The sequence below is a fragment of the Rhinolophus hipposideros genome, assembly GCF_964194185.1.
Source record: "Rhinolophus hipposideros genome assembly, chromosome: 10".
Lineage (NCBI taxonomy): Eukaryota > Metazoa > Chordata > Mammalia > Chiroptera > Rhinolophidae > Rhinolophus > Rhinolophus hipposideros.
Genome location: NC_138056.1, coordinates 9,835,799 through 9,860,686, shown reverse-complemented (window position 1 = coordinate 9,860,686; position 24,888 = coordinate 9,835,799). Strand labels below are relative to the sequence as shown.

The 24,888-nt window shown below is 41.6% G+C and overlaps 1 protein-coding gene across 4 annotated transcripts; it reads left to right on the top strand.

The window, feature by feature from the left end:
* The first annotated feature begins 10,513 nt into the window (after positions 1 to 10,513).
* Positions 10,514 to 24,018, top strand: MS4A7 (membrane spanning 4-domains A7). Of its 4 annotated transcripts, XM_081063049.1 has the most exons (8): positions 10,578 to 10,696; positions 12,974 to 13,152; positions 14,759 to 14,906; positions 15,567 to 15,701; positions 17,172 to 17,228; positions 19,036 to 19,215; positions 22,402 to 22,500; positions 23,454 to 24,015. In XM_081063049.1, exons 2-8 carry the CDS (start codon positions 13,133 to 13,135, stop codon positions 23,589 to 23,591), a joined length of 777 nt encoding a protein of 258 aa, XP_080919175.1. In that variant the 5' UTR covers positions 10,578 to 10,696; positions 12,974 to 13,132; the 3' UTR covers positions 23,592 to 24,015. The 4 variants fall into 4 exon arrangements, with proteins under 4 accessions (XP_080919176.1, XP_080919177.1, XP_080919175.1 ...); XM_081063050.1 differs by lacking the exon at positions 12,974 to 13,152 and having other exon boundaries at positions 10,514 to 10,696; XM_081063048.1 differs by lacking the exon at positions 12,974 to 13,152 and having other exon boundaries at positions 10,613 to 10,696; positions 14,568 to 14,906; positions 23,454 to 24,018.
* Positions 24,019 to 24,888: the final 870 nt, after the last annotated feature.

Below are 24,888 nucleotides of genomic sequence, written 5' to 3'. Positions count from 1 at the left end.
TGAGAATATAGTGATATGACTCCCCTACTTATGGCTCCGTGGGTGTTCCTTTTTGGCCTCACCAGGTCCTGCATTTTTATGTGGAGAGCGGAAGCTGAGACCCCGCTGGACACCCTGCGTGACAAATGGCGTAGTCGGCAGGATACGGTGCTGGCCAAAGCTTTCCAAAGGGCGGTGGAGCAGTTTGTGCGTTTGAACACTCAGTCACAGGAAGACCAGAAGGAGCAGCTGCCGGAGAGCTTGATCCCCATGGAGGGGTGGGAAGACATGGACGGTTCCCCAACCAGCATAGGCCAGAGAAAGTAAAGGACATTGCAGCCCTGTGGGCTGGGAAGTGCTTGCTGAGGCAGCCTGGATGCAGGACTTGTAGTCCCAGCAGGAAACGCTTGCTGAGTCCTCCGTGGGAGATGAGGGTGAGGTCAAGGTCATCCCTCACCCCCAGGACAGCCGTGGCGAATGACTATGGACTATGGGGAATTGTCTTCTATCCCTAATTTAATGGACAGCTTGACTGTTTGTTTGGCCAAACATACCACCATGTAGTGGAACTGGCAGATGTTTGCTTTTGTGTCTTGACTGGCTGCCATCGAGAATATGTAAGCACCTTGACTGTGAGCCGCTGTTGTTCCCTCACGGTACCCTGAGAGGCCCAGAGAGTGGCAGTGCCCTGAGCGCCCTGGCTGTGTCCATGAAGTCTGCCTATGTCCAGAGAGAGTGGCAGTGCCCTGAGAAAGACTGGCTGTGCCCAGAAAGACTAGTGGTACCTGTGAAACCCTGGCTGTGTCCAGGAAGTCTGGTTGAGCCCAGAGAGAGTGGTAGTGCCCTGAGAGCCCTGGCTGTGTTCAGGAAGCCTGGCTGTGCCCAGGAAGCCTGGCTGTGCCCAGAGAGAGTGGCAGTGTCCTGGAGAGGCCCTGGCTGTGCCCGGGGAGACAGGTGGTACCCGAAGAAGCCCAGGAAGTCTGGCTGTACCCAGAAGTACTGGTGGTGCCCTGTGAAACCCTGGCTGTGCCCGGGGAGACAGGTGGTACCCTAAGAAGCCCAGGAAGTCTGGCTGTGCCCAGAAGTACTGGTGGTGCCCTGAGAAACCCTGGCTGTGCTCAGAGAGCCTGGCTGTGTCCAGGATACTGCATTCACCTCCAGGCTCCTTGCACAGCGCCCCTCACGGAAGACGCTTGTCGCATAGATTGTGAGGCGAGACCCTGTAGGGGTGGAGTGTGGGGACAGAGCCCCAGAAAGCAGTTTCCAGGCTCTCGGCCTCACATAGAAAGGTGCTGGCTCGGGTAGTAAATGGCCATCAACTGTGATCAGATGGCCATCATGGTGGCTGAGCTAGCAAGCGCAGATTGATAATAATATCAATAATGATAATAATATCCCTGAGTATTTTATTATCAATATTGTTTAGAATTTCTGTACACATGGGTAATAAAGGTAGATGGCAGTTTTGTTTTAAAAGTCTCTACAGACAATGCTTCCCCTTATTGCGGGCAGCTGGAGGAAGCATTCCCACCACCCTTCTTGATCTGCCAAGTAGATGACAGTTGCTCCCAGTTTACAAAATGAAATGCCGGTCACCCAAGAAGAAGTTACAAAAGAGCCAAAAAATTACAAAAGAGCCAAGAAGAAATTACAAAAGAGCCAAAAAATGGTTTTCTTAACCAGCCTATGAAAGAAATTTAGACTGAGATCCAACTAAGAGAATTTCATTAGAAACAGAATTGCACTTGAAAACTTTACTGGAGAATTTGCTGGAAGAAAACAAAGTGTGGTTTTGCCCCTCCTCCCCCTGCAGGAGAAGCAAGGAGGCATTTACCCTTATCTCTAAGCTCAGAGAGACAGAATGCAATGGAACCATGTCAAGATTTTAATGTACAAGCCCACAGTTTGGGGAAGACGGTAGACTTGAGTCTAACACACTCTGAGGGACCAAAAAAAGGCTATGGCTGGGGCTTTGGATTCTGATGGCCAGTGTATGTGTATTTGTCTATTGCTACCTAACAAATTACCACAACTTTAGAGGTTTAACATAACACATCTGTATTATTTTGTGTCTATGGGGTGGGACTCTGGGCATGGCTTACCTGTTTTCTTTGCTTCAGTATCTCACAAGGCTACAGTTAAGGAGTTGGCAGAGTCTTGACTAAGGAACGGCAGAAGCTACTGTAAACACTTTCAAGCTTTCACTGTTGTTAGAATCCGGTGCCTAGCAGTTGTAGGACAAAGGGCCCCATTGCTGGGTGTTGTCTGGAGGTCTTTGCAGGCTGTTAGCTAGAGGCCACTCTCAATTTCTAAAAACTGTCCACAATTCCTTGCCACATGGAGGCCCCTAATATAGCCACCTGCTTCTCATAGCCAGCAAGGAAGAGAAAGAGACAGATGGTACTGTGTTTCCCCGAAAATAAGACCTATCTGGACCATCAGCTCTAATGTATCTTTTGGAGCAAAAATTAATATAAGATCCGGTATTAAATTATATTATATTATACTATATCCAGTCTTATTTTACTATAATATATAAGACTGGGTCTTATATAATATATATGATATAACATAACATAACATAACATAACATAACATAACATAACACCCAGTCTTATATTAATTTTTGCTCAAAAAGACACAGTAGACCTGATGGTCCAGATAGGTCTTATTTTAAGGGAAACAGGATATGACCTTCTGCGATGTAATCATGCAACCACATACATCCTGTCACCTTTGCCATATTCTACTGAGTCAAAGCAAGCCACAGGTCTTGCCTATACTCACGAGAAGAAATCACAAAGAACATGAATGGCAGGAGGCAGGAATCATTAGAAGCATGCTAGAGTCTGTCTGCTCCAGCGATGCAGGAGGAATACGTTGTATTGGGATGGCCTGTCCTTCTCAGTATAAGCCATGTGAAAGAGACTCCACCTAGGTGGTCTTAGTGCTTGCTCCAAAACGACACCAGCAGGAAGCAAGGAGATCTTGAAGAGAATGAGGCTAGAGATGTTCACAGGACACTCAGGGGTGAGACAAAGGAGGAACCATGAGCAACCATCTGAGTGAGTGCATTAGAATTCTGAGGGAACCAGAGCCAATGAATCCATCCCACTGATGGAATCACATGGCATTCAACCCCTACCAGCCTGACAGCAAGTTGGGAAAGGAATCAAGGAATTCATCTTCTGTCCCTCAGCTTTTCTCATTCCTACCTTCAGCTCAGCAAGAATCAGAAATCCCTCCTAGCTTGTTCCTTCCCACAATAGGCATCCTGTCCAGAGCAGACCCAAACTGAGGAAAGGAAGAAGTTTTCACTGTAAATGACAGTTGAGTTTTCATTCTTGTGTAAGACTATACATTTTAATTACTGAAGTGACTGGAGAACTTGTCATTCGCTGATCTTAGATTTTAAATAAGAAGCTGAAGGGAACTAGGCTCAGCCTCCCCATTCCCCACCCCCCGCACTCCCCACCCCGAACATTTGGAAAAGACAATTGTAGGGAAAGAGTAAGGTTGTTTTCTTTGAATTCTGTGAGTGCCACTTATTCAAGTACAAGAAACAAAGACTTTAAAAACCCAGGAGGAAAAGGGCTATATAATTTTTTGTGCTCTCCATACTGCATATACTCATGCTTTACGAATTGAGCTATTAAATCCTTAACAATAAGTGATGCCCCTTAAAGAAGAACTGGGATTGTTTTTAGTGCTCTATCTTACAAAAAGGGCTCTATCCCCAAATTCTACAATTAAAAACCACAACTGTAAACCCATTGTAATATTATTTATTTATTTTAACTAACCCACTGTTGCTACTTAAATACATTCATTTAAAAATAAATTTCATCACTGTACATTTTTGTGCAGTATTATCTGTTACAATAAAAGGTAATGACAAATAAATGTGATTTAAATGAAAAACCATCACATTTCAGGTAAATAATATCTGTAAGTTTAAACTTAGTTGACTAATGATAAAAATTAATGTGATTATAATTGCTTAAGACATGAAGGAATTTTGTCTGAATACCACTTACTTAAAATGAAGATGACATTTCATATCAATAAGATGACTTTTAAAAACTTTGACAAATGCTAAGAATCTCAAGTCACACGTGTATTGAATCAGAATGTTCAAAAGATTTTAATCCCATTATATAAGATTTGACACATGTCAGAGTAAAATAAATATCACTAGAGCTTTCCAAAAATGAATAAATAAATAAAGCTGAGTTTATGTGTTTATATATGTATCCAGTAAGGAAATATCTCAGAGAGGAAATTCAGTAAATGTTCACTGAGGGGGAAAGTTAGGGGTTTTCCAGCAGATAAAAAGGATGTTTCAACTAGTTATGCAAGCTGAGGACTGAAAGAGAGCACTCTGGGTGAAACAACGAGCTGTTTAAATCAAGTCCCATTGTTCAAAGTTTATAATCATTTATCAGCTTCAGTGGGTTGAATTAGTTGTAATGACACGCAACACTCAGTTTTGATTTATTTCCTAGAAATATTTACCTTTTACACTCTAACTTAATTGATAGCCAAAATTATAGGGGGAAAAATTGGTGAACAAATTTTGGTTTTTCAAAATGCCATTAAAATTTGATATAATATAGGGGAGCGGCTGTGTGAGTGGGGGGGGGAATTAAAGATGATGTCGTGCGGGGTGGCCTGTGGGGTCTCTGGTCCCACTCCCCACATAAGAACGCAGGACATGGTGAGGACAAAATGAACACCCACGGAGTCATAGATAGGGGAGTCATATCACTATATTCTCCCTGGCGGCTGGGTTGGAGACACAGGAAACAGGAGCCACACTGTTCGCAACCCTCACTGCTCCGTTTGCAGGCTCAGCCACCATCTTCTTGCTAGCCCCCATTTTTGCTAGCGTAGCCAAGGCAGTTATATTCGTGGCCAATGGCTCACTGGTTACAGCTGACGGCCAACTAGCCACAGTTGATGGCCATTTACTACTCGAGTGAACACCTTTCCACGTGAGGCCGAGAGACTGGAAACTGCATTCCTGGCTCTGTCCCCACACTCCACCCCTACAGGGTCTTGCCTCACAATCTACGCGACAAGCGTCTTCCGCGAGGGGTGCTGTGCGAGGAGCCTGGAGGTGAATGCAATATCCTGGACACAGCCAGGCTCTCTGGGCATAGCCAGGGTTTCTCAGGGCACCACCAGTTATGGGCACAGCCAGACATCCTGGGCTTCTTACGGTACCACCAGTCTCCCCAGGCACAGCCAAGACCTTTCAGGGCACTGCCACTCTCTCTGGGCTCAGCCCGACTTCCTGGACACAGACAGGGCCTCTCAGGGCACTGCCACTCTTTCTGGGCACAGCCAGACTTCCTGGGCACAGCCAGGGCTCTCAGGGCACTGCCACTCTCTCTGGACACAGACAGACTTCCTGGACTCAGCCAGGGTTCTCAGGGTACCACCAGTCTTTCTGGGCACAGCCAGTCTTTCTCACATATGCTCCATGGCGGCTGGTTGAGACACAAAAGCAAACATCTGCCGGTTCCACTACATGGTGGTTCCCAGTCAAGCGGTCCATTAAATTAGGGATGGAAGGCAATTCCCCATAGTCCATAGTCATTCACCAGAGCTGTCCTGGGGGTGAGGGACGACCTTGACCTCACCTTCAGCTCCCATGGAGGACTCAGCAAGCGTTTCCTGCTGGGACTACAAGTCCTGCATCAGGGCTGCCTCAGCAAGCACTTCCCAGGCCGCAGGGCCTCAACGACCTTCACTTTCTCTGGTCTTGCTGGTTGGGGAACTGTCCACGTCTTTCCACCCCTCCACGGGGGTCCAGCTCTCTGGCAGCTACTCCTCCTGGTCTTCCTGAGACTGAGTGTTCATACGCACAAACTGCTCCACTGCCCTTTGGAGAACTTTGGCCAGCACTATACCCTGCTCTCTGCGCCATTTGTCATGCAAGGTGTCATGCGGGGTCTCTGGTACCGCTCCCCACATAAGAACCCAGGATGTAGCTAGGCCAAAAAGGAACACCCACGGAGCCATAGGTAGGGGAGTCATACCACTATAGTTTCGCTGGAGGCTGGGTTGGAGACACAGGAGGCCGGAGCCACACTATCCACAACCCACCATTGACTTATCTCTGCCAAACAATCTCACTTGCTAGCAATCCACTTCTCTGCAATCTGCAATCTACACTCTGCCACTTGCTAGCTCAGCCACCATCTTCTTGCTAGCCCCCATTTTCTGCTATCGTAGCCACGGCACTTATATTAGTGGCCAATGGCTCACTGGTTACAGCTGTGAGCCAACTAGCCACACTGTGAGCCAACTAGCCACAACTGTACTCACTGTGGCCAACTAGCCACAACGGATGGCCATCCAATCACAGTTGATGGCCATTTACTACCTGAGCCAGCACCTTTCCATGTGAGGCCGAGAGCCTGGAAACTGCACTCCTGGCTCTGTCCCCACAGGTGAAATATGAAATCCTTTCAAATTTATTAAGATTTGTAGAGTGATGGTACATTTTTTTTGGCAGCCTCTGTATATGAGGTCTGACTATTAAGTTCGCGAACTTGTTGCAATGATGTTCCTAACCTTTTTTGAAATCAGAAGGTTTATTCACTATGAATTTGTACCAACTGGACAAACAGTTAACCAAGTTTACTACTTGGAAGTGCTGAAAAAACTGCATGAAAAAGACGACCTTGCATCACAATGCACCAGCTCACAGGGCACTGTCTGTGAGGGAGTTTGTAGCCAATAAGCAAATAACTGTATTAAAACACCCTCTCTACTCACCTGATCTGGCCCCTAATGACTTCTTTCTTTACCTGAAGATAAAGGAAACATTGAAAGGAAGACATTTTGATGACATTCAGGACATGCTGACAGCTCTGATGGCCATTCCAGAAAAACAGTTCCAAAATTGCTTTGTAGGGTGGACAAGGCACTGGTGTTGGTACATAGTTTCCCAAGGGGAGTTTTTCAAAGGTGACCATAGTGATATTCAGCAGTGAGGTAGGTAGCACTTTTTCTAGGATCAGTTTGCAAACTTAATTGTCTGACCTCATATGTAATATGTTAAAATTAATATTTTTTCAAGAAGATTATTGATAATATAAAGAGGATAGAACTGGTAATCAAGATAGCAAAGTTTTTGCCTCACTTGATGCAAGTTGTATTCATGTTTTTAGGGGAAACAATCTTTATTTTTATAACTGAATAAATGAGATACGAATGTGTCAACTGCTAATTTTTCAAAAGGAGGTGTATTATAAAGCAAGCAAATCACATCTGCTCAATACATGCATAGATTCTCTAGAATCTTCTTTGTTCTTATTTTCAGACCATAAACAGTAAAACAGTTTTATATAAAGGGCAGCATGAAATTAAGCAGTTTAGCTTTAGTATGTATACTTTTTCCTTTCATCTGATAATGCAGAAAGATTTGCAGCATAACCCAGTGAGCTATGCTGTGTCCTCATTTTAAATAACATTAGTATTATAACGTCACCATCTCTGTGATCAGACTCACAGTTTCAGCTTTAAGTAAACTGTCAATCTTTGAATACCTACTCCAATATTCCTGTTTCCATCTACCTCTTTACCTCTAGGTTATTCTTCTTCTGTTTCCTTCAGCCATTTTATAAGTAATTCCACTTTGATAGTTATTTGTCTGGCATTTCTCTTGTGACCTACTTCTTAGATGCTTTTCCCAAACAGCTGATGATAACCTCTTCTTCCCAAATCCCTGTAATCTATTTCTCCTTCAAAATACATAGAATGTTTGAAGAATTGCTGTTATGCATTACAAAACTTTTTGTTGTTACTATGCCAGAATTGTAGAAAATGGCACCTGTATTTCTTAATTTGTTCATCACCACCAAACTAGTATTACAAGAAATGTTAAAGGGACTTCATTAAGAAGAAGAAGGAAAAAAAACAAAAATATGAATACAAAAATAGCATAAAGAAAAATAAAATCTTATTGACAAAGGCAAACACAGAATAAAAGCAGTGGATCAACCAACACTAAAACTTGTACAAAGGTTAAAAGGCAAAAGTAGGAAGATTATGTGTAATTACAACAGTAAATTAAGGGATACACACATACACAAAAGAAGTAAAGTATAATGACAAAAGCAAATGTGGAGGGAATGCATAAAAATAGTACTGATTTTAGAATGTGTTCAAAATTATTGACCATCAACTTAAAATATACTATAAACATATCTTGTTGTATATGAAACACATGGTAACCACAAACCAAAAATCTACAAGACATATATATACCAGAAATAAAGAGAAAGGAATCCAACACAAAACTACAGAAACTCATCAACATATAAAAGAAGAGAGCAGGAGAATAAGAAAGGAACAGAGAACTACAAAAACAATCAGAAAGCAATTAATAAAATGGCAACAACTACATACCTATCAATAATTACTTTAAATGTAAATGGATTAAGTCCTCCAAAGATGAATGGATAAGGAAGATGTGATATATATAATGAAATATTACTCAGCCATTAAAAAGAATGAAATCTTACCATTTGCAACAACATGGATGGACTTAGAGGATATTATTCTAAGTGAAATAAATTAGACAGAGAAAGACAAATACCATGTGATTTTACTTATATGTGGGTTCCAAAAAATAAAATAAATGAACAAACAAAACAGAAACAAACTCATAGATACAGCGAAAAAACTGATGGCTGCCAGATGGAAGGGGATTTGGGAGACTGGATGAAAAAGTTGAAAGGATTAAGAAGTACAAATTAGCAGTTACAGTCATGGGGATATAAAGTACCCCATAAGGAATATAGTCAATAATATTGTAATAACTATGCATGGTGCCAGGCGGTGCAAGACTTTTCAGGGAGAACATTTTATTTTCATTTTATCTGTGAAAAACTGACTGGAAATTTAACTGATTTCCCCATAGATTCCTTCTCCCACAGATTCAGAAGAAGTGTGAGACAAACACAAATGACCAAGGTTCTTCTTTTGTACTTTGTTCAAAGCAGGTCATAGACCCAGAGGAAGGTCTGGGCTGTGAGGGTTTTCTTAAATGAAGATCATGTTGGTCACGGGGCTGAAGATGAAAAAATGGTAGAAACTGTTGCTGTGGAGTCAGCCTTGCTGCAAAGAGACTTGGATTCTAGTCCTGTCTCTTCCACTGACTTGATGTGTGATCTGTGGTTGTTTCATTCAGCAATATCACTTCATTTGAAGATGAAAAAGATGGGACTAAAATTCTCTCCAAGCATTTTATGAGTTTCTTAAACCCCCTGGCTTACATTTGCTCCTCTCTCAAGGGGATAGCCTTGCCAGCTTTCAGGAAGTTGAGAAAGTATGGAGCAGGTCATGCTGCCAGCTTTTGCTACAGGTTGCACTTCCCAGAGACATTTTAAACCCCCCAGCCCTTCTGAGCAAAGGCTGTTCCATAAGCATCTTTAAAAAGAATGTGAAAGTAGCAACGATGTCCCTCAACAACCCACCCTTTCCAGGATATGAGCTTGTTTGCAGCCCTGATGGCTCTGTCTTTGACTCTAATCCACTGACATCCTTCCCAAAATGTACCTAAACTTTCCCTGAGCATGAAGTTAGGAAGATATAAAGCCAGACACAGAGAATGAAGAGGCACCCAAAGGAAATACCTATTGGGCTGAAAGTTCTCACAGGTTGCTCTCCGTTTGCCAAGAGACTGGGAAATGGGAAAACAAATAAATTCTCCCAAATTCAAAATTAACATCATTATTACAGCTTGTCACGCAGGGGACCCTGCTCGCTGCGCCATTTGTCGTGCAGGGTCTCAGCTCCCACTCCCCGCCCAAGAACGCAGGACACGGTAAGGCCAAAAAGGAACACCCACGGAGCCATAGATAGGGGAGTCACACCAATATATTCTCGCTGGCGGCTGGGCTGGAGACACAGGAAGCAGGATCTACATAATCTGCCTAACAGCAGTCCTCGCTTGCCAGCCACCATCTTCTTGCTAGGCCCCATTCTTTTTTGCTAGCATAGCCACAGCCGTTATATTAGTGGCCAATGGCCTACGGGTTACAGCTGACGGCCAACTAGCCACAGCTGCTGGCCATCTGATCACAGTTGATGGCCATTTACTACCCGAGCCAGCACCTTTCTATGTGAGGCCGAGAGCCTGGAAACTGTTTTTTGGGGTTTTGTCCCCACACAGCTAATTACCGAGTGCCTACTTTTTAGTATATGTGCTGCTGAAGCGAGCATGAGTGCCTACTTTTTATAAGCCCTTTCATCCTTTCTCTTTAATTCTCCCAAAAGCCATATAGTGGAACTATTATTACCCATCCTGTTTAGTAGATAAGAAAATTCAGGCTAAAAAGAACTGGTAGAATTACTTACGGGAATACGGGAATTACTAAATGGGACCCTACAACTCACTAGTCTTCACAAGCTCTTTTTCTTGTGTGCTACTTCTAATTCGTGTCATTTTCCAGACCTTGAAATTTAGAAAGAGGAAGCAGAGGTACTGTTTATATATCAATGGTGTACAAGTACAGCAAGATTCATATCTTGTGTAATCATAAATACTACTCTTAGAAGGAGACAGGAAGTCTCAGAGTTTGGAGAGCAAAACAGCAACATCGTTCTGACAGGAACCACCAGTAAGAAGTTCTGGTTGAGAGCTTCCCAGTGGTGAGCTGGCCCACCAGCCACAACACACAGGAGTAGGCTGCAAGAACAGGTAGGCCCTTTGTTTTGGATCATGAATTTTTGGGGGGTGATTACTGTTTTCTGAACAGACAGCCAGGAATCAGATTTTCACCTTGTCTCTGTTGCTGACCATCTGTTTGGATTGGTGAGTCAATTCCCCTCTTCGGACCTCCATTGACTCGCTTTGCAAATAAGAGAATTGCTGAAATGATCCTTAGGTTTCTTTCAAGATTTGAGATGGTGATTCTCTACAATTCTCTGCATTTCCTGGTGGTCACTTGGTCTTACACAGAATATGCTCTCAGCAAATACCGTTGCAATTAGATTGAATCCTGCATTAGGACCCCACTGCTCTGTTCTAATTCCGTAATAGAGACAATTGCTGTGTCAGAGCCATTGTCCTCCAAGCTATGATTTGTCTTCAAAGTGGGGATTTTAGAACTGTCATGAAAAGTTGGGGCCACCCCAAGTTTGTCTCCACTTGGTAAAGGTGGAAGGACAAAGAATCCTTCTTAGACTGTGGAGTTTGGAGATGATGGCATGAGTCTCGGGACTTCATGTGACGTTACAAAGAAGCTTGGTTATATAGAATTTCTCCTAAAATGTAGCACTATGTGATACTTCAAAATTCAAGTATCATAGCCTTCAACTCAGTAAATCCACTACTAAACGTTACTCTGAGGATATAATTCACTGGGTGAGGCACCACAAAGTTGCAAAAATGTTCATGATAACATTTCATAATGGTAAAAAAATAGAATATGTGACTGGATAAGGGAATTTTGAAACATCTGTTCACATGGATATACTGTTTGGTTTTTTTTATTGTGGTAAAATACATATAACACAAAATTTAGCATTTTAACCACCTGTAAGTGTCCCGTTCGGTGGCATTTAGTACATTTACAATCGTGTGCAACCATCACTATGACTGAACTCCAAAACATTTTCATCCTCCCAAACTGAAACTCTATGCCCATTACACAATAACTCCACGTTCCCCTCTCCTCCCAACCGCCTAGTAACCGTCGTTCTTTTTGTCTCTATGATTTTGCGTACTCTGTGTGCCTCACAGCAGTACAGTCATAGTCACAGTATTTACCCTTCTGTGACTGGCTTATTTTTCTTAGCATATTGTCTTCAAGGTTCATCCATGTTGTAGCATGTGTCGGAATTTACCATTTGGCTTTTAAATTTAGAATTTTTATCATCTGTATTCATCAGTGTCAAAGATGGCCACAGAATAATGTTGAGTGCAAAAAAGATTTGTAAATGGCATGGAAAGAGTGATCCTGCTTATGTAGAATTATGAACGTTTGCAAATATGTATTAAGAAAGAGGAGAGAGACAAAATGAGAGAGGAAAGAAAAGAGAAAGTAACAGATATGTAAGAAACAGTAGTTATTGTGTGGTAGTTGAGATTTAAAGAACTTTTTTGTTTTCTTCTTCAAACTTTATTTCCTTTTTTATTGTATTTGCTATGCTATGCCCTCTTTTAAACAAAACAGACAAAAAATCAATTAAATAAAATAAATGTATGTGGTGTCTAAGAGTGCACTAAGCTAGAGGGTACCAGCTAGGCTTCCAGGTTGTAGCTTAAGACTCAGAATCAAGCAATCAAGCACATCCTTTAGTCCTTGGGTATGAAAACTAAAAAATATAGAAAGGAATCCAGAGCTACAGAGGTTTTTGTTGTTGTTGTTTTTCTTCTTAAGTTAGGGGTCAATTTTTTTTCCTTTCTTTCCAATTTTATTTTTTAACTATTTTATTTGGTAAGAACACTTAACATGAAATCTACCCTCTCAACAACTTTTAAATGTACAATGCAGTATTGTTATCTATAGGCACAATGTTGTACAGCAGATCTCTAGAATTTATCTTGCATAATTGAAATGTTATATGTGTATAGCAACTTTCCATTTCTTCCTCCCACAGATGCTGGAACCACCATTCTAGTCTTTGCTTCTATAAGTTTGACTAGGAGGTGTGATCACAAAATATGGTGAATGTTTATGATAAAAAAATTATTACAGTAAAAGATACATTGCCATTAATCTCCCTCAAAATACTCCCCGTCGCTTTGAACACACTTATCCCATCATTCTTGCCACTCTCTGAAGCAGTTCTGGAAGTCCTCTTTTGTGAATGTCTTTAGTTGTGCTGTCATGGCTGCCTCGATGTCTTAAATCAATTCAAAACATTTTCCTTTCATGGTCATATTGACTTTGGGGAAGAGCCAGAAGTTGTACAGTGTCAGATCCAGCGAATAAGGTAGATGAGAACACACTATAATGTTTTTATTTGACAGAAATTGCCATGCTAGAAGCAATGTGTGACACGGAATGTCATCATGATGGAGAATGAAGTAGACACTCACGAAAGAGAACTCCCAGAATTTCTTCAGCAAGTGGCAAGAACGATGGGATAAGTGTGTTCGAAGTGAAGAGGAGTATTTTGAGGGGGATTCATGGCAATGTGTCTTTTACTGTAATAATTCTTTTTATTTAAACATTCACTGTATCTTCTGATCACACCTTGTGCTTTAGATACTTTATATAAGTCAAATCATGCAGTATCTGTCCTTCTGGGACTGGCTTATTTCACTTAGCACAATGTCCTCAAGGTCAACCTTAAAAAAAATAAGGAAATCTTGCAGTATGTGACAATACAGATGAAACTTGAAAGACTGGTTATTAAGACTAGAAAGAAGAAGGGGTCTACATGGCACATTTGGACCACGGGAGCAAGGCAGAAGCCAGGATACCAGAATATGGGAACAATTCTGGAGATAGAGACCATCAACCCATATTCCCTAAGGTCAGAAATGTTCCTATGGGTGAACATGGAGCTTATGAGCGGCAGCTTGTGAGCTTCAGCTATCAGAGAAGAAGAATACAGGAGCTGAGGATCATGTGCAGCTAGCTGGGCATGCCCAAAGCTACAGGGTATAGCAGAGTTCTGGCCTTAGACTGCCTGGGTCCAAATCTTGCCTTCAGTACATGCTAGATATACAATCTTGTACAAACCATTTAACTTCTCTAAGCCTCATGTTTATCTGCAGAATTCAAATAACAATAGTACCTATCTCTGAGAGTCATTAGGTATGTTAAATGAAACTCCACACAAAGCTCTTAACAGAGTGTCAGACTCACAGTGGGTGCTCAGTAATATTAGCAATTACCATTTTATCAAAAACTACTATTTGCTCTTGAAACCTGGAAAATCTCCAAACCTGATGCTTTTTCTACTTCTCTGGGTTTAAAGATGTGCTAGAATGCTCAGCAGAAGGCACCTAGAACCATCCATGGCATCCTTGCCCCAACGCTACTGCAAGGATTTGGTGTCAACACTAGTCTGCTCCTTGTTCCTGTAACCTCATCCGTACTTCTGCCTAGATTCCGAAATCCCCCCCAAAAATGATAATTAACTCCTTAGACAAGGAGAACTTTATTTTCAGTAACTCTGGTACTAAAGATGATGCCCAGAGACATAAGAAACTTGACCAAGGCAGAGGTGTAATTGTAGAAATAGGAGCGTGGTCACTAATGTCTTATGGGGCACCTGATCAAGATCTTAGAGGCACGACAATGGGCACTCGTGGGCGTCCCTTCATTCAACTCCTCACAAGAGTCCTGCATGGCATCTTAGTGGAAAGAAAATAAGACTGTGATGGCAGACTGAGCAGGGTAGATGCAACATAACAGTGCAACCCTACTGGGAGATGTGGTGTGGGAATGTACCGCAGGTAAAGCAGGGGAATAGAGATAAGGAAAAGAAGCTGGAAGTAGGGGTTGTTGGAGAGAAAGTGAGGTGGATACACTCAGTGTTGCACAGAATGTTCTATGTGAACTGTTCACCTCTCAGTTGTGTGACTCTTCCAAATGTTTACGGTTTTCTCCCAGTAACACGCTTCCTGTTTACAATGGAAGCTTTCCAATGCCTCCATGGCTCCCCATGCTCACTTCTGTTCCTGAAGGTCGGTCATGCCTTGGACAATGGAGAAAAATCTTGAGTTCCTGAAAGTCTGTTTCCTGGGAGTTTCATATCATCAAGTCAAACCTCACGTCCTAACTGAGTTCACTGCCTCTTCCAGCGTCATCAGCATCATGTTATCACAGCCCAAGACCAAGAAAGCCTTCCAGTCCTCTGCTCCAAAGGGCATCATTATCTCCCAAAAAGAGAAACCTGGACACATCTACCAAAAAGAAGATGAACTGCAGAATGAAGCCACCATTCTTGGAGTAAGTCCACCTCATTATAAGGGAGACACCGGGGAAATACTGCAAATGTATCTCAACTAAGATCCACAGTGGATTTAGGAGATTCTTCCTTTTGTTTTGTTTTGTTTTGTTTTGTTTTGTTTCTGGTCTGATTCCAGGCTAATTGGGACATGAAATGGGGTTTTATGGGAAGCCTGTATGCTCCTCGGGTGTTTGTGTAAGCTAACTAAAACCACTAGATCTTTTCCACCTGAAATCTAGACAATAAAGTTTCTTGTAATTAGAGATTTTAGATTTAACCATATGATTTTACTCAATATGATTAAATTAGATCATCTTCTTTTGAGCTCATTTCTTAAACATTTTGAGAAGAGACATTCTGGACTAATCTCACTATACATTCTCTCCCTATTCATCTCAGTAACTGTGAGACGCCCCAGTATCATCATTCTTCGGATCCATGTTCTGAGTATCCCCCTTTGAGACCCATCTCCTACTCATTTCCTGGTTAATTACACATGAATTTCTCATAGAGAATGTCTATTGGCTCCTTATAACACTTTTTTTTCATTTTTAGTATGACAAATTTTAACATTTTAATACTCTACATAATTCAAATATCACTTTTATCTGTGATAAAACATAAGTGTATTCTAGAATTTCCCCTCTTGTCTCTTGTAGACTGTCCAGATCCTGTGTTGCCTGATGATTTCAAGTTTGGGGATCATTTTGGTTTTCGCTCCTTACTCTTCTCACTTCAACCCATCAGTTTCCACCATTTTGATGTCCGGGTACCCATTTGTAGGAGCTCTGTGTGTGAGTAGAGTGGGGTCTCTAATAGGGGATATGCTTCATAAATGCTAACAGGGTGCTAAGCCATGGAGTAACTAAATCCCAAGAGGTGAGAGACAAGAGAAGAAGGGTAAGGCCTCCAACTTTTCCTCTGTTATCATCCCACATCTTGTCTCTACAATTTAGGAAGCTCAGAGAAGGGTTTAATCTGCCTTCCTGTGTGAGCATCCCAGGGAGTGAATGGTTGGGGTAGGAAGCAAGAGGGTAATAAAATGGGCATACAGTACAGCATTTTTCACCTGGTTTTACAGCACATCTCTGGAAAAGGGGAAGATTTGTCACATGTTTCTTTGGGCCATTGGATTCCCCCCATTTTAAGAATAATCCACCTGTCAGGTAGAAAGTGGAAGAAGTCATTTTAAAAATAAAATGAGCACCAGTAGTAGACACCACAGGTTTGCAGAGAATTAAACTAGCAATAGTAGAATTCATGGGAATCAGGGGCACTCTTGCTATGTGTTCAGAGACAATCCTGAGCATTTGGAAAGCTTTTTTTGCTGCCTTCCTTTTAATGCCTTATAAAAGAGGGCCCAGTGAACCCCTTTTTTTGGACAGTAGCCAGGGCCTAGTCATGCCTCCCACAAAGAGCCACTTTTTTTCTATTATATGTAGTATCCTGTACAAAGGAAATAAAGGCACACATTCTGGACAGATGACTTTTACCAAGGCATCACTTCTGTGTGAATACAGCCATTATGTGGACACAAACTACGTAGTGATGCAAGAAGGCCCTGCTCCTGCCCCTGAAACATAATTTGTCCTTGATTTCTCTATCTATTCAGTAGTTGTGGCTCCCACATTCTCTTAGAGCTAGAATTAGCTGGACCCTCTCTGTCTGTGACTACCCAACCCCTAAGCCACAGCTTAACCAAGGTTTCAGCTCAGAACACCCTCCTTCTACCAGCAGGATCCTTACCACCACTAAGATCAAATACTGACTTCTGGGCTTTATGACACAAGACTCTTCACATCTGACCCTGTACTTCTTACTTTCCTCAACTTCCAGTCTAACTCAGGCCACCTACACCGATGACTTGAAATCCAGGTGTTTCTGCAACTGACACCCTCAGATCCCCTTTCCTCAGTGCTTCTGTTGGCTGCTCTTATCTTCCTATCCCTTCAAGTCATTGGTGTTTCTCAACCTCCTTCCTTTCAACCTCGTAATTCACAACGCTCTCCTCCCTCCGTGTACACTTCCTCTCCAGCCCTCCTCGGCTCCTAGTGATTTTCACTGACATAGATCCAGGCCCTTGTGCATGTGCCTATTGTTCTAGGTCAATGTAAGCATCTTGAAGGCAGAAATCAGGCTTCTCTATCAGTCTGGCCCCATGCCATCCCTACAGTGTTATCTCCCTAAAAGTGTTACCTTACTGATTGAGTGATTGACACATTTTCATAAAAACTGAACTGATTGTTTCTCTCTTTCCTGAGCAGTTTGCCATTACGGGATCCCTCTCAATTATCTCTGGGAAAAAATCGACTAAGCCCTTTGTAAGTATAAGAACCATCAAACCTCAGCTGGTTGGATAAGGGGAACTTCAGAGTTAATTCTTCCAGTTCAAAAATCTCCATTTGACAGTTTATGGAAATAAGTCTCTGAGCAAGTGAGAGAGCCCAAGTTCTGCCTTCTAGTCCACTGGCAGAACTAGGAGTAAAGCCCAAGTTCCCTGCCTTTTAGACCAGTGCTCTTTCCCCTAAAAAATGGTGCTCCTCGATCATATTCCAAGCTTGTAGAATGTTTCCCTCAGTTGCTTAAACAGTGGAAACTTTTAAATACACCGTGGATTCTTCACAACTTGTTATGTTGGCTCTGAATAGGGTAGACAACCATCCCAGCTAGAGCTGCCAAGATCTTTTTTCTATAAAACCTGTCTCATGATGAGTTAATTTCCCTAAATGTCAGGGTCAGAGGCAGAGGTGTACAGCTTAGATCCTGTGGCCATCTCCTCTACCCCTTCAAGAACAAGGAATTAGCAGACTGTAGCCACTTTCCTGACAAAGATCAAGAGTTGAGGGGTGGGTGGGGAGGGCGGAAGCAGCTGAGGTCTTTGATTCTGTGCATAGCAACCTTTCCCTGTCCCCTGCCACACACCCACAGAGATGAATTAGGGAAAAACCACATCCTGACTCAGGAAGATCCTGGGTCTGGTTTGCCGAGGATGAGGGCACATAAGATGTTGTATGAGGCTGGTATGTGCTTCTGATTCTCGAAGCCAGAGTTGAAACCCCACAGCCAGTAGACAGGGCTTTGAAGAGTTCACAGCATTGAATGAAGTCCAAATTCTGGATTTGGAATCAGGAAACTTACACTCCTGCTTCAGCTCTGTCACTGACTCATCTGTGAGCCTGAACAAATTCCTTCCTTCTCTGGGCTTCAGTTTTCTTATTTAAAAAATGTAGAAAATGAACATATGGATCTCAGAGCTGGCTCTCCAAGTGCCTTGAATACACAGAAAGGGACAAATATCCTTGGGATGACCTGGCACAATGTGGGCTCCCATGTGGGACATAGGACAAAATGTGGGCTCATCGTCCACATGACAGCTCTGGGCAAAGATGTGCCCATTCACTCTGTTCTTCCTTTAGAGACAGTTCTTGAAGCCATATAGCTTGCAGACCAAGGGAAAAGAGTGTAGGACAACTATCCTTCCCAACACACAGTCTTCTACAGTGATGCTCAAACAAAAAAGACAGTGTGCTGAGAAACTGGCACAGAGTGAGCGCACCAGTGTCATTGCAGAGGAATCATATCCTGCGTGAGCCCTTTTCCCGAAAAGGTAGACTATGACCCAGGGGAGAGTGTAGCGAACGTGGTTCTCATAGGCCTGATCGACCGGTAGGAGGTATTCCAACTTCTCCAGTTTGCTTCTGCCTTTTCTCTGAAGCTGCTTCTTTATGGAAGGAGAAACCATAAACTGGTCTTCCCAGGAGGGACCAAAAGCCATATTCCAGAAGGATTCTAAGGCTGCTGAGGAAGTCAAGGGAGATGCTGGCAGTGGCCTGAGCAATACCACCTCTGCCTTCGGTGTTGCAGAGAGTAGGAGCCAGAACTCCCTTCTCTAAGCAGGAATTATTCACAGATTCTCTCATTCAACAAACAGTTACTAATTACAGCAGGTGATAAATAGATCATGAGGAGGGATACAGAGATGAAGGAAACAGTCCGTGTCCCTTAGTAGCATGCAGATTAGAGGGGAAACAGATCCAGGGGAGCCTCACTGCAGTGCAAGGGAAGGAGGGATAAGAGAATGACATTCTACTTCTGTGATGAGATCCCAGAGCAGAATTTCTCTTCCAGGCCATGAGCAGCCTGTCCTCAAGTGCAGTGAGTTTTGTTGCTGCTGGAACAGGCCTCTTCCTTCTCACTGCCAGCCTGGTGGCCCTGGGGACTTCCACTCAGCTGTGTGACTCAGAAAAGGAGCATCTATCTTCAATACATGAAGTCAAGGACTGTCTCCTGACCCGTGTCAATCTAATAGTAAGTACTTTCAGAGTGAATATCCTGTCATGTGAAATCTCTGTCTCCCCTTTGCAGAATCTTGCTTCTCAAGTACTCTCTATCCCTGTTGGTTGGACTACCTGGGGCAGACAGAAGGAAAAACAACATTACATTGTAAGAGTTCTGTCAGCAGACTGCATAATACGGGGGGATACATCGTGCAAAGTCAAAAACAGGAAATCGAGAAGGAATGTGGGTAGGCCACCCTTTCAGTAGTCTCTCTGAAATATACAAATTCATTCTCAATAGGTTTAACTCTCAAACTGCCCCCTTTGTTGAACAAGCATTTCCCCCCCCTCAACACAGGCAGAAATATCCATTTTTATTTGAATTTCATTTGATTTGGGATTATTATGTCCTGCATTAAGTTAGTGCCGAACTTGAACCTGAAGTCCAAGCATAATTATTATACTTTAGTCCAGCAGAGCTGCAGGAGCATGAGAGGAGGATGGGAGATGATCCAATGGTTCCACTCCCAGCAGAAATGCCAGCATTTTTGGGCAGCATTTTCTTGTCCTCTTTCCCCCAAACTTTTTGGTCACCACCCATTGATGATGATAATCCTGGCTGAGCCAATCCTCTATATACAGGCTAGTAGTTTTAAAACCATAAACTCTGGCTCCTTAAGGAGAAAGATTTCTTCTTTTGTGACTTCTAGTAGGAGTCAGGGAGCAAAAGCAATATCTCTCAATCTTTCAGATCTATCTGTCTCTTGAATGAAAGAGAATGTGCACAAGTTTCTGGACTCCATCTTCCATGGGTCAGCCCATGTGACTCAGAAGTTGTCAAAAGCAATCCCTTTGATCCAGGAGCTTGAGGAAGTAGAAGAGCACAGAGAACCATCTGGTAGGAAACCAGCATAAAGAAGCCCAGGAGATAGGATAACCCTGGCACAGGGCAGACATCAGGCAAAGCAATGAGGGTGGGAGAGGCATTTTCCCTACTGGGATAGTGGGGGCTTAATTTAATGAAAATAAATCTCAATACGTCAAACTGCCTCCCACTCTCAGACAACTGGAGCCAAAGGGAACTTCCTGTAATATCAGAGGAATTACACCATGGCAGACTAAGTGGACTCCAAATGTTCATTTTTTTCTTATTAACACAAAGATGAGCTGGGCAAAGTAACAAATTAAAAAATATTTAAAAAAATATATATCCAAAGTTGCAAAAAAGAAGAAAGGGAGCGTGGAAGGAAGAAATAAATCAAGGAAGAAAAACATCTTACATTCCAGAAGCTAAGAAAATTCCTAAAGCCAGGTAACCAAAAAAATTGCTGAGATAAGAAAACCAAGGAGGCCTGGATAGGAACACAGGTATGAGAGGCTGGAATCATGGAGTTTTACAGCCTATGGTGAAATTGAAGTCTCCACAGGAAGTAGGGAGCTCACACTGAGTACTCTTCAAAAATGTTAGAAGCTGAAAATGAATATTTATACTATTTGTGAAAATAAGACAAGGAAACTCTGCCCAATGTCCCAAGAGGCTTCAAGAACCTCTGCCATAAAGATTTCTAGGATCACCTCACCAAACCTTCTGCAGGTAGAGTAACCAAATCCAAAATTAGGTATAAAATAGAAGATTTTATACGTAAAATCTTAATTTACGTATTAAATTAATTAAATAAAATACTTAAATAAAATACTCAAATAAAATACTTAATTTAAAACCTGTTCTTATATCTGTGAAATTCCTAAGGTTCTATCAAAATCAAACCTAAGGCCAGCCCGAGGGTTCAGGCAGTTAGAGCTCTGTGCTCTTAACTCCGAAGGCTGCCGGTTCGATTCCCACATGGGCCAGTGGGCTCTCAACCACAAAGTTGCCAGTTCAATTCCTCGACTCCTGCAAGGGATGGTGGGCTCCGCCCCCTGCAACTAAGATTGAACACGGCACCTTGAGCTGAGCTGCCACTGAGCTCCCAGATGGCTCAGTTGGTTGGAGCGCGTCCTCTCAACCACAAGGTTGCTGGTTTGACTCCTGCAAGGGATGGTGGGCTGCGCCCCCTGCAACTAGCAAAGGCAACTGGACCTGGAGCTGAGCTGCGCCTCCACAACTAAGACTAAAAGGACAACAACTTGACTTGGAAAGAAAATGTCCTGGAAGTACTCACTGTTCCCCAATAAATAAAGTCCTGTTCTCCTTCCCCAATAAAATCTTTAAAAAAATATGTTTTTAAAAAAATCAAACCTAAAATTACCATCGAGGGAGACATCCATAAACCTAACTTGTGAGTCTCCTATATATCGAAGAATCCCCTCACAACCACATACATACTACAATTATCTAAGAATAAAAATATTTTGTAAAACAAAATATGGGTAACAGCAGCAAATGGAGCAAACATGAAAGTCAGTTGCCCAAGAATTAGAGATTATATAATAATTTGAAAAAGGCTATAGTGAAAATATATTTTAAATGATTAAAGTCATAAAAAAGAAATAGACACCAAAATGAAAGAACATGACAGTAAGAAAAAAGAACAAGTGTGTTTGAAAAAGAACTAAAAATATGATTAGAAATGAAAATATAATCCTCGACATTAAAAACTTAGCATATCATTTAAATAGCAGATTCAACATATCCAAAGAAATAGTGAAATGAAATGTAGGTCTGATGAAATCACACAGAACACAGCACACTAAGATGAAAATTTGGAATATACGAATGAGAAGTTAAAAGACATGGAAGATACAGTGAAGTGAAGAGGTTCAACACAAATCTAATCTGAGTTCCTGTGGGACAACATGGGAGAGAGTGAGTTTGCAAAGAGAAAAAAACCTGAAAATGTTTCATAATTCAAAAGAGACATAAGATTTCAAACTGAAGGAATGCACTGAGACCATTGCAAGAGAAATACAAACAAATCCACACCTAGAAACATCATGACAATAAAAAGCACCAAAGGAAAAAAGAAAATAATAAAAACCACTAGAGATAAATGATGGATTACTCATATCTCAGAATGTGGGATATGATTCTGAGATAAAACTCTCACTGCTTATGTCCCTTCTTCTGGTAAGAGATCCAAAAGAGAAGTAGAAAAGGGAATTAAACAATTTACTCTGTCCCTATTCTCTCCACTGCTAGAGCCTTCATCCCCCAGTCTCCTTTCAGTCAGTCGCAGAGTTAGTTTGTGGCACCAATCATCTTTGTCCTGATTTGCAGGGTGTGCTGGTGGTGATGCTTACCTTTACTGTGCTGGAGCTCTTAATAGTTACATACGCTTCTGTCTTTTGGTGGAAACAAGTCTATTCCAACAACCCTGTGAGTACTCTGACATGTCACATGATACCTGCTGGGTCATGAGCTATGATGAGCCAGGTCTAAAAAGTGGAGTCAATTATTGGTCATGAGATACATGTGGATGTCAGCTTTAAAACATTTTTGTTTTAATTTAAGTACAGCTGGCATATAACAGTATATGTTATATTAGTTTTCAGGTGTACCGTATAATGATTCAACATTTTTGTATCTTGCAATGTGATTGATCACCCCACTAATTCTAGTAATCATCTGGCATCATGCAAACTTATCACAATATTATTGACTATTGAGAAAAGAGTGCAATTAATGGGCTCCCTCATGATGACACTATGATCATCTGAGATCAGGTGGTGCCTACTGGGCAACAAACCAATGAGATGATTGCTTCGTATGAAGCTAGATGGCTTTAGAAATCACCTAGCCCAGGCCCTGACAAAAGAACTAAGACTTGGGTAAAATCACGTAGAGAATGAATGATACAGACTAACGGGCTGAGAATGAGAACTTGCATCACCTCACTCTTGTCATGAACGGCCACCTGCCTCCCTAAGGAGTCTCTGTAGCTCAGTTCCCTTGCTAATGTGATGAGATTTTACCAGGCATCTCTGTTCTGTTTATATTTTCCCATGTTCTTCCTTACTTCCTCTTGGGTTTTGACATTACAATTTTAAAATACTTTTCTTTGCTGTAACAGCTATAGTAGTAAAAAAGGAAAATTGTTAAGGCACTGAACAATTATGATTCAATTATGATCTTGGTAACATAATTAGCAGATTAGAGCAGATTAGAGAATGGCATTTGTTGGAGCTGGTATTGATGCAATTATGTGTTATAGTAAATTTGGAAGAGCTACTACTGCACAACATTTTGGGGGAAATGCATTATAAATATGTATCAAAAAAGGCTTCCAAAATCAGAGCTAAAAAACTATTAACTAATTTTATCTTTTCTAGAGTACATTTTCCTTGCTTCAGTCACAAGATCGTATTCAACATGTCAAAAAGATTCTTCAAGGTCATGGATATGAACGACACTTGGCTGTAGAAGAAAAAGGAGGAGAAAGCCCAATAGTCACGGCTAAGTGTTATTAGACTTTCTTGCAATTTCAGCTACTTTAAACGCTGAAAGACACTTTTGAAAAATAGCTTTTGTTTTGTACTGGGTCAGTCTGAGTAATTTTATTGCTCATGAAAATAATTTCCCAAAAGCCCAGTTAGAATTTTATGAGCTAGTATCCCAAAATGGCCATTAAACTTTATAAATTTCTTTGGGTAAACTGAACAGAAAGTGATTCATGTACCCATAAATAAGAAGAGAAAATATGCCCTCTCGTGCTGGTATGAATTGGCTAAGTCTTATCACCGTGCAGACCTCGTTTCTGTATTATTTTCACACACATATTGCTTAACTCTAAGATATTAGGATTGCAAGAACATTTTAATCAAAAACTCATTGAAAATTTAGGGTTCCATTCCTGTCAACTGAATGAATTAAATTTCTGTCAATTTAATCGAGCTCAATGTTCTGTCTCATTTAATGACTTTATTCTTAAATATCTGGATTCAAAGATTGTAATTAATCACAATGCTTTCTCCTATCTAAGTTCTAGATCAGATAAGAAATCAGACATATAGAAATAATATCAACTTTATTACTGTATTGAAGTACATGACATGATCTACCCAGGAAAGAGATTCCTAATATTTCCCAGAAGGGAATGTGCAACAGAAATGCACACGTCTGTTTTCCAAATGACACATAAACATGGTCATAGAAGCTGTACACAGAGTGGCCCCTAAAAGAAAACTATCCAAATAAACAGAAGAGACAAATAAAAATTGTGGTATATTCAGACAATGGAAAACTATACAGCACTGTGTGTAGACAAACTACAATGTGCAGCCACATAGACAAATCCCATAAAGATAGCGTTCAGGGTGGAAATCCATGTATGAAAGAGTACATACTGTATGATTCCATGTATATAAAGTTTAAAGACAAGCAAAATATACAACTGTTAGACTCAGGAGCATGGTCACCGTTGGGGGGAGTAATGGGTTGGGGACCCAGAGGGTCTACGGGTTCCTGGAGACGTTCTTTTCCTTGATCAGGACGCTGGTGCTATGCATAGATGACATGGTCTCTTTTTTCTATGTGATCAGGAAATACAAACATTTGTAAACAGTTACTTTTGATCTTTAGTGCCTGTCTAGTTATGAGCCATCCCTCACTTCTTCTCCATAGTCAAATTCCTTCAAAACGTCATCTCCCCAAAACCGTGCAGTCATCCTTGACTCTTCTGTTTCTTTCACACACCATATCTAATCTAGCATTAAAACCTGCTAGTTCTAACTTCAAAATATATCAAGTCTGATTACTTCTATTCAT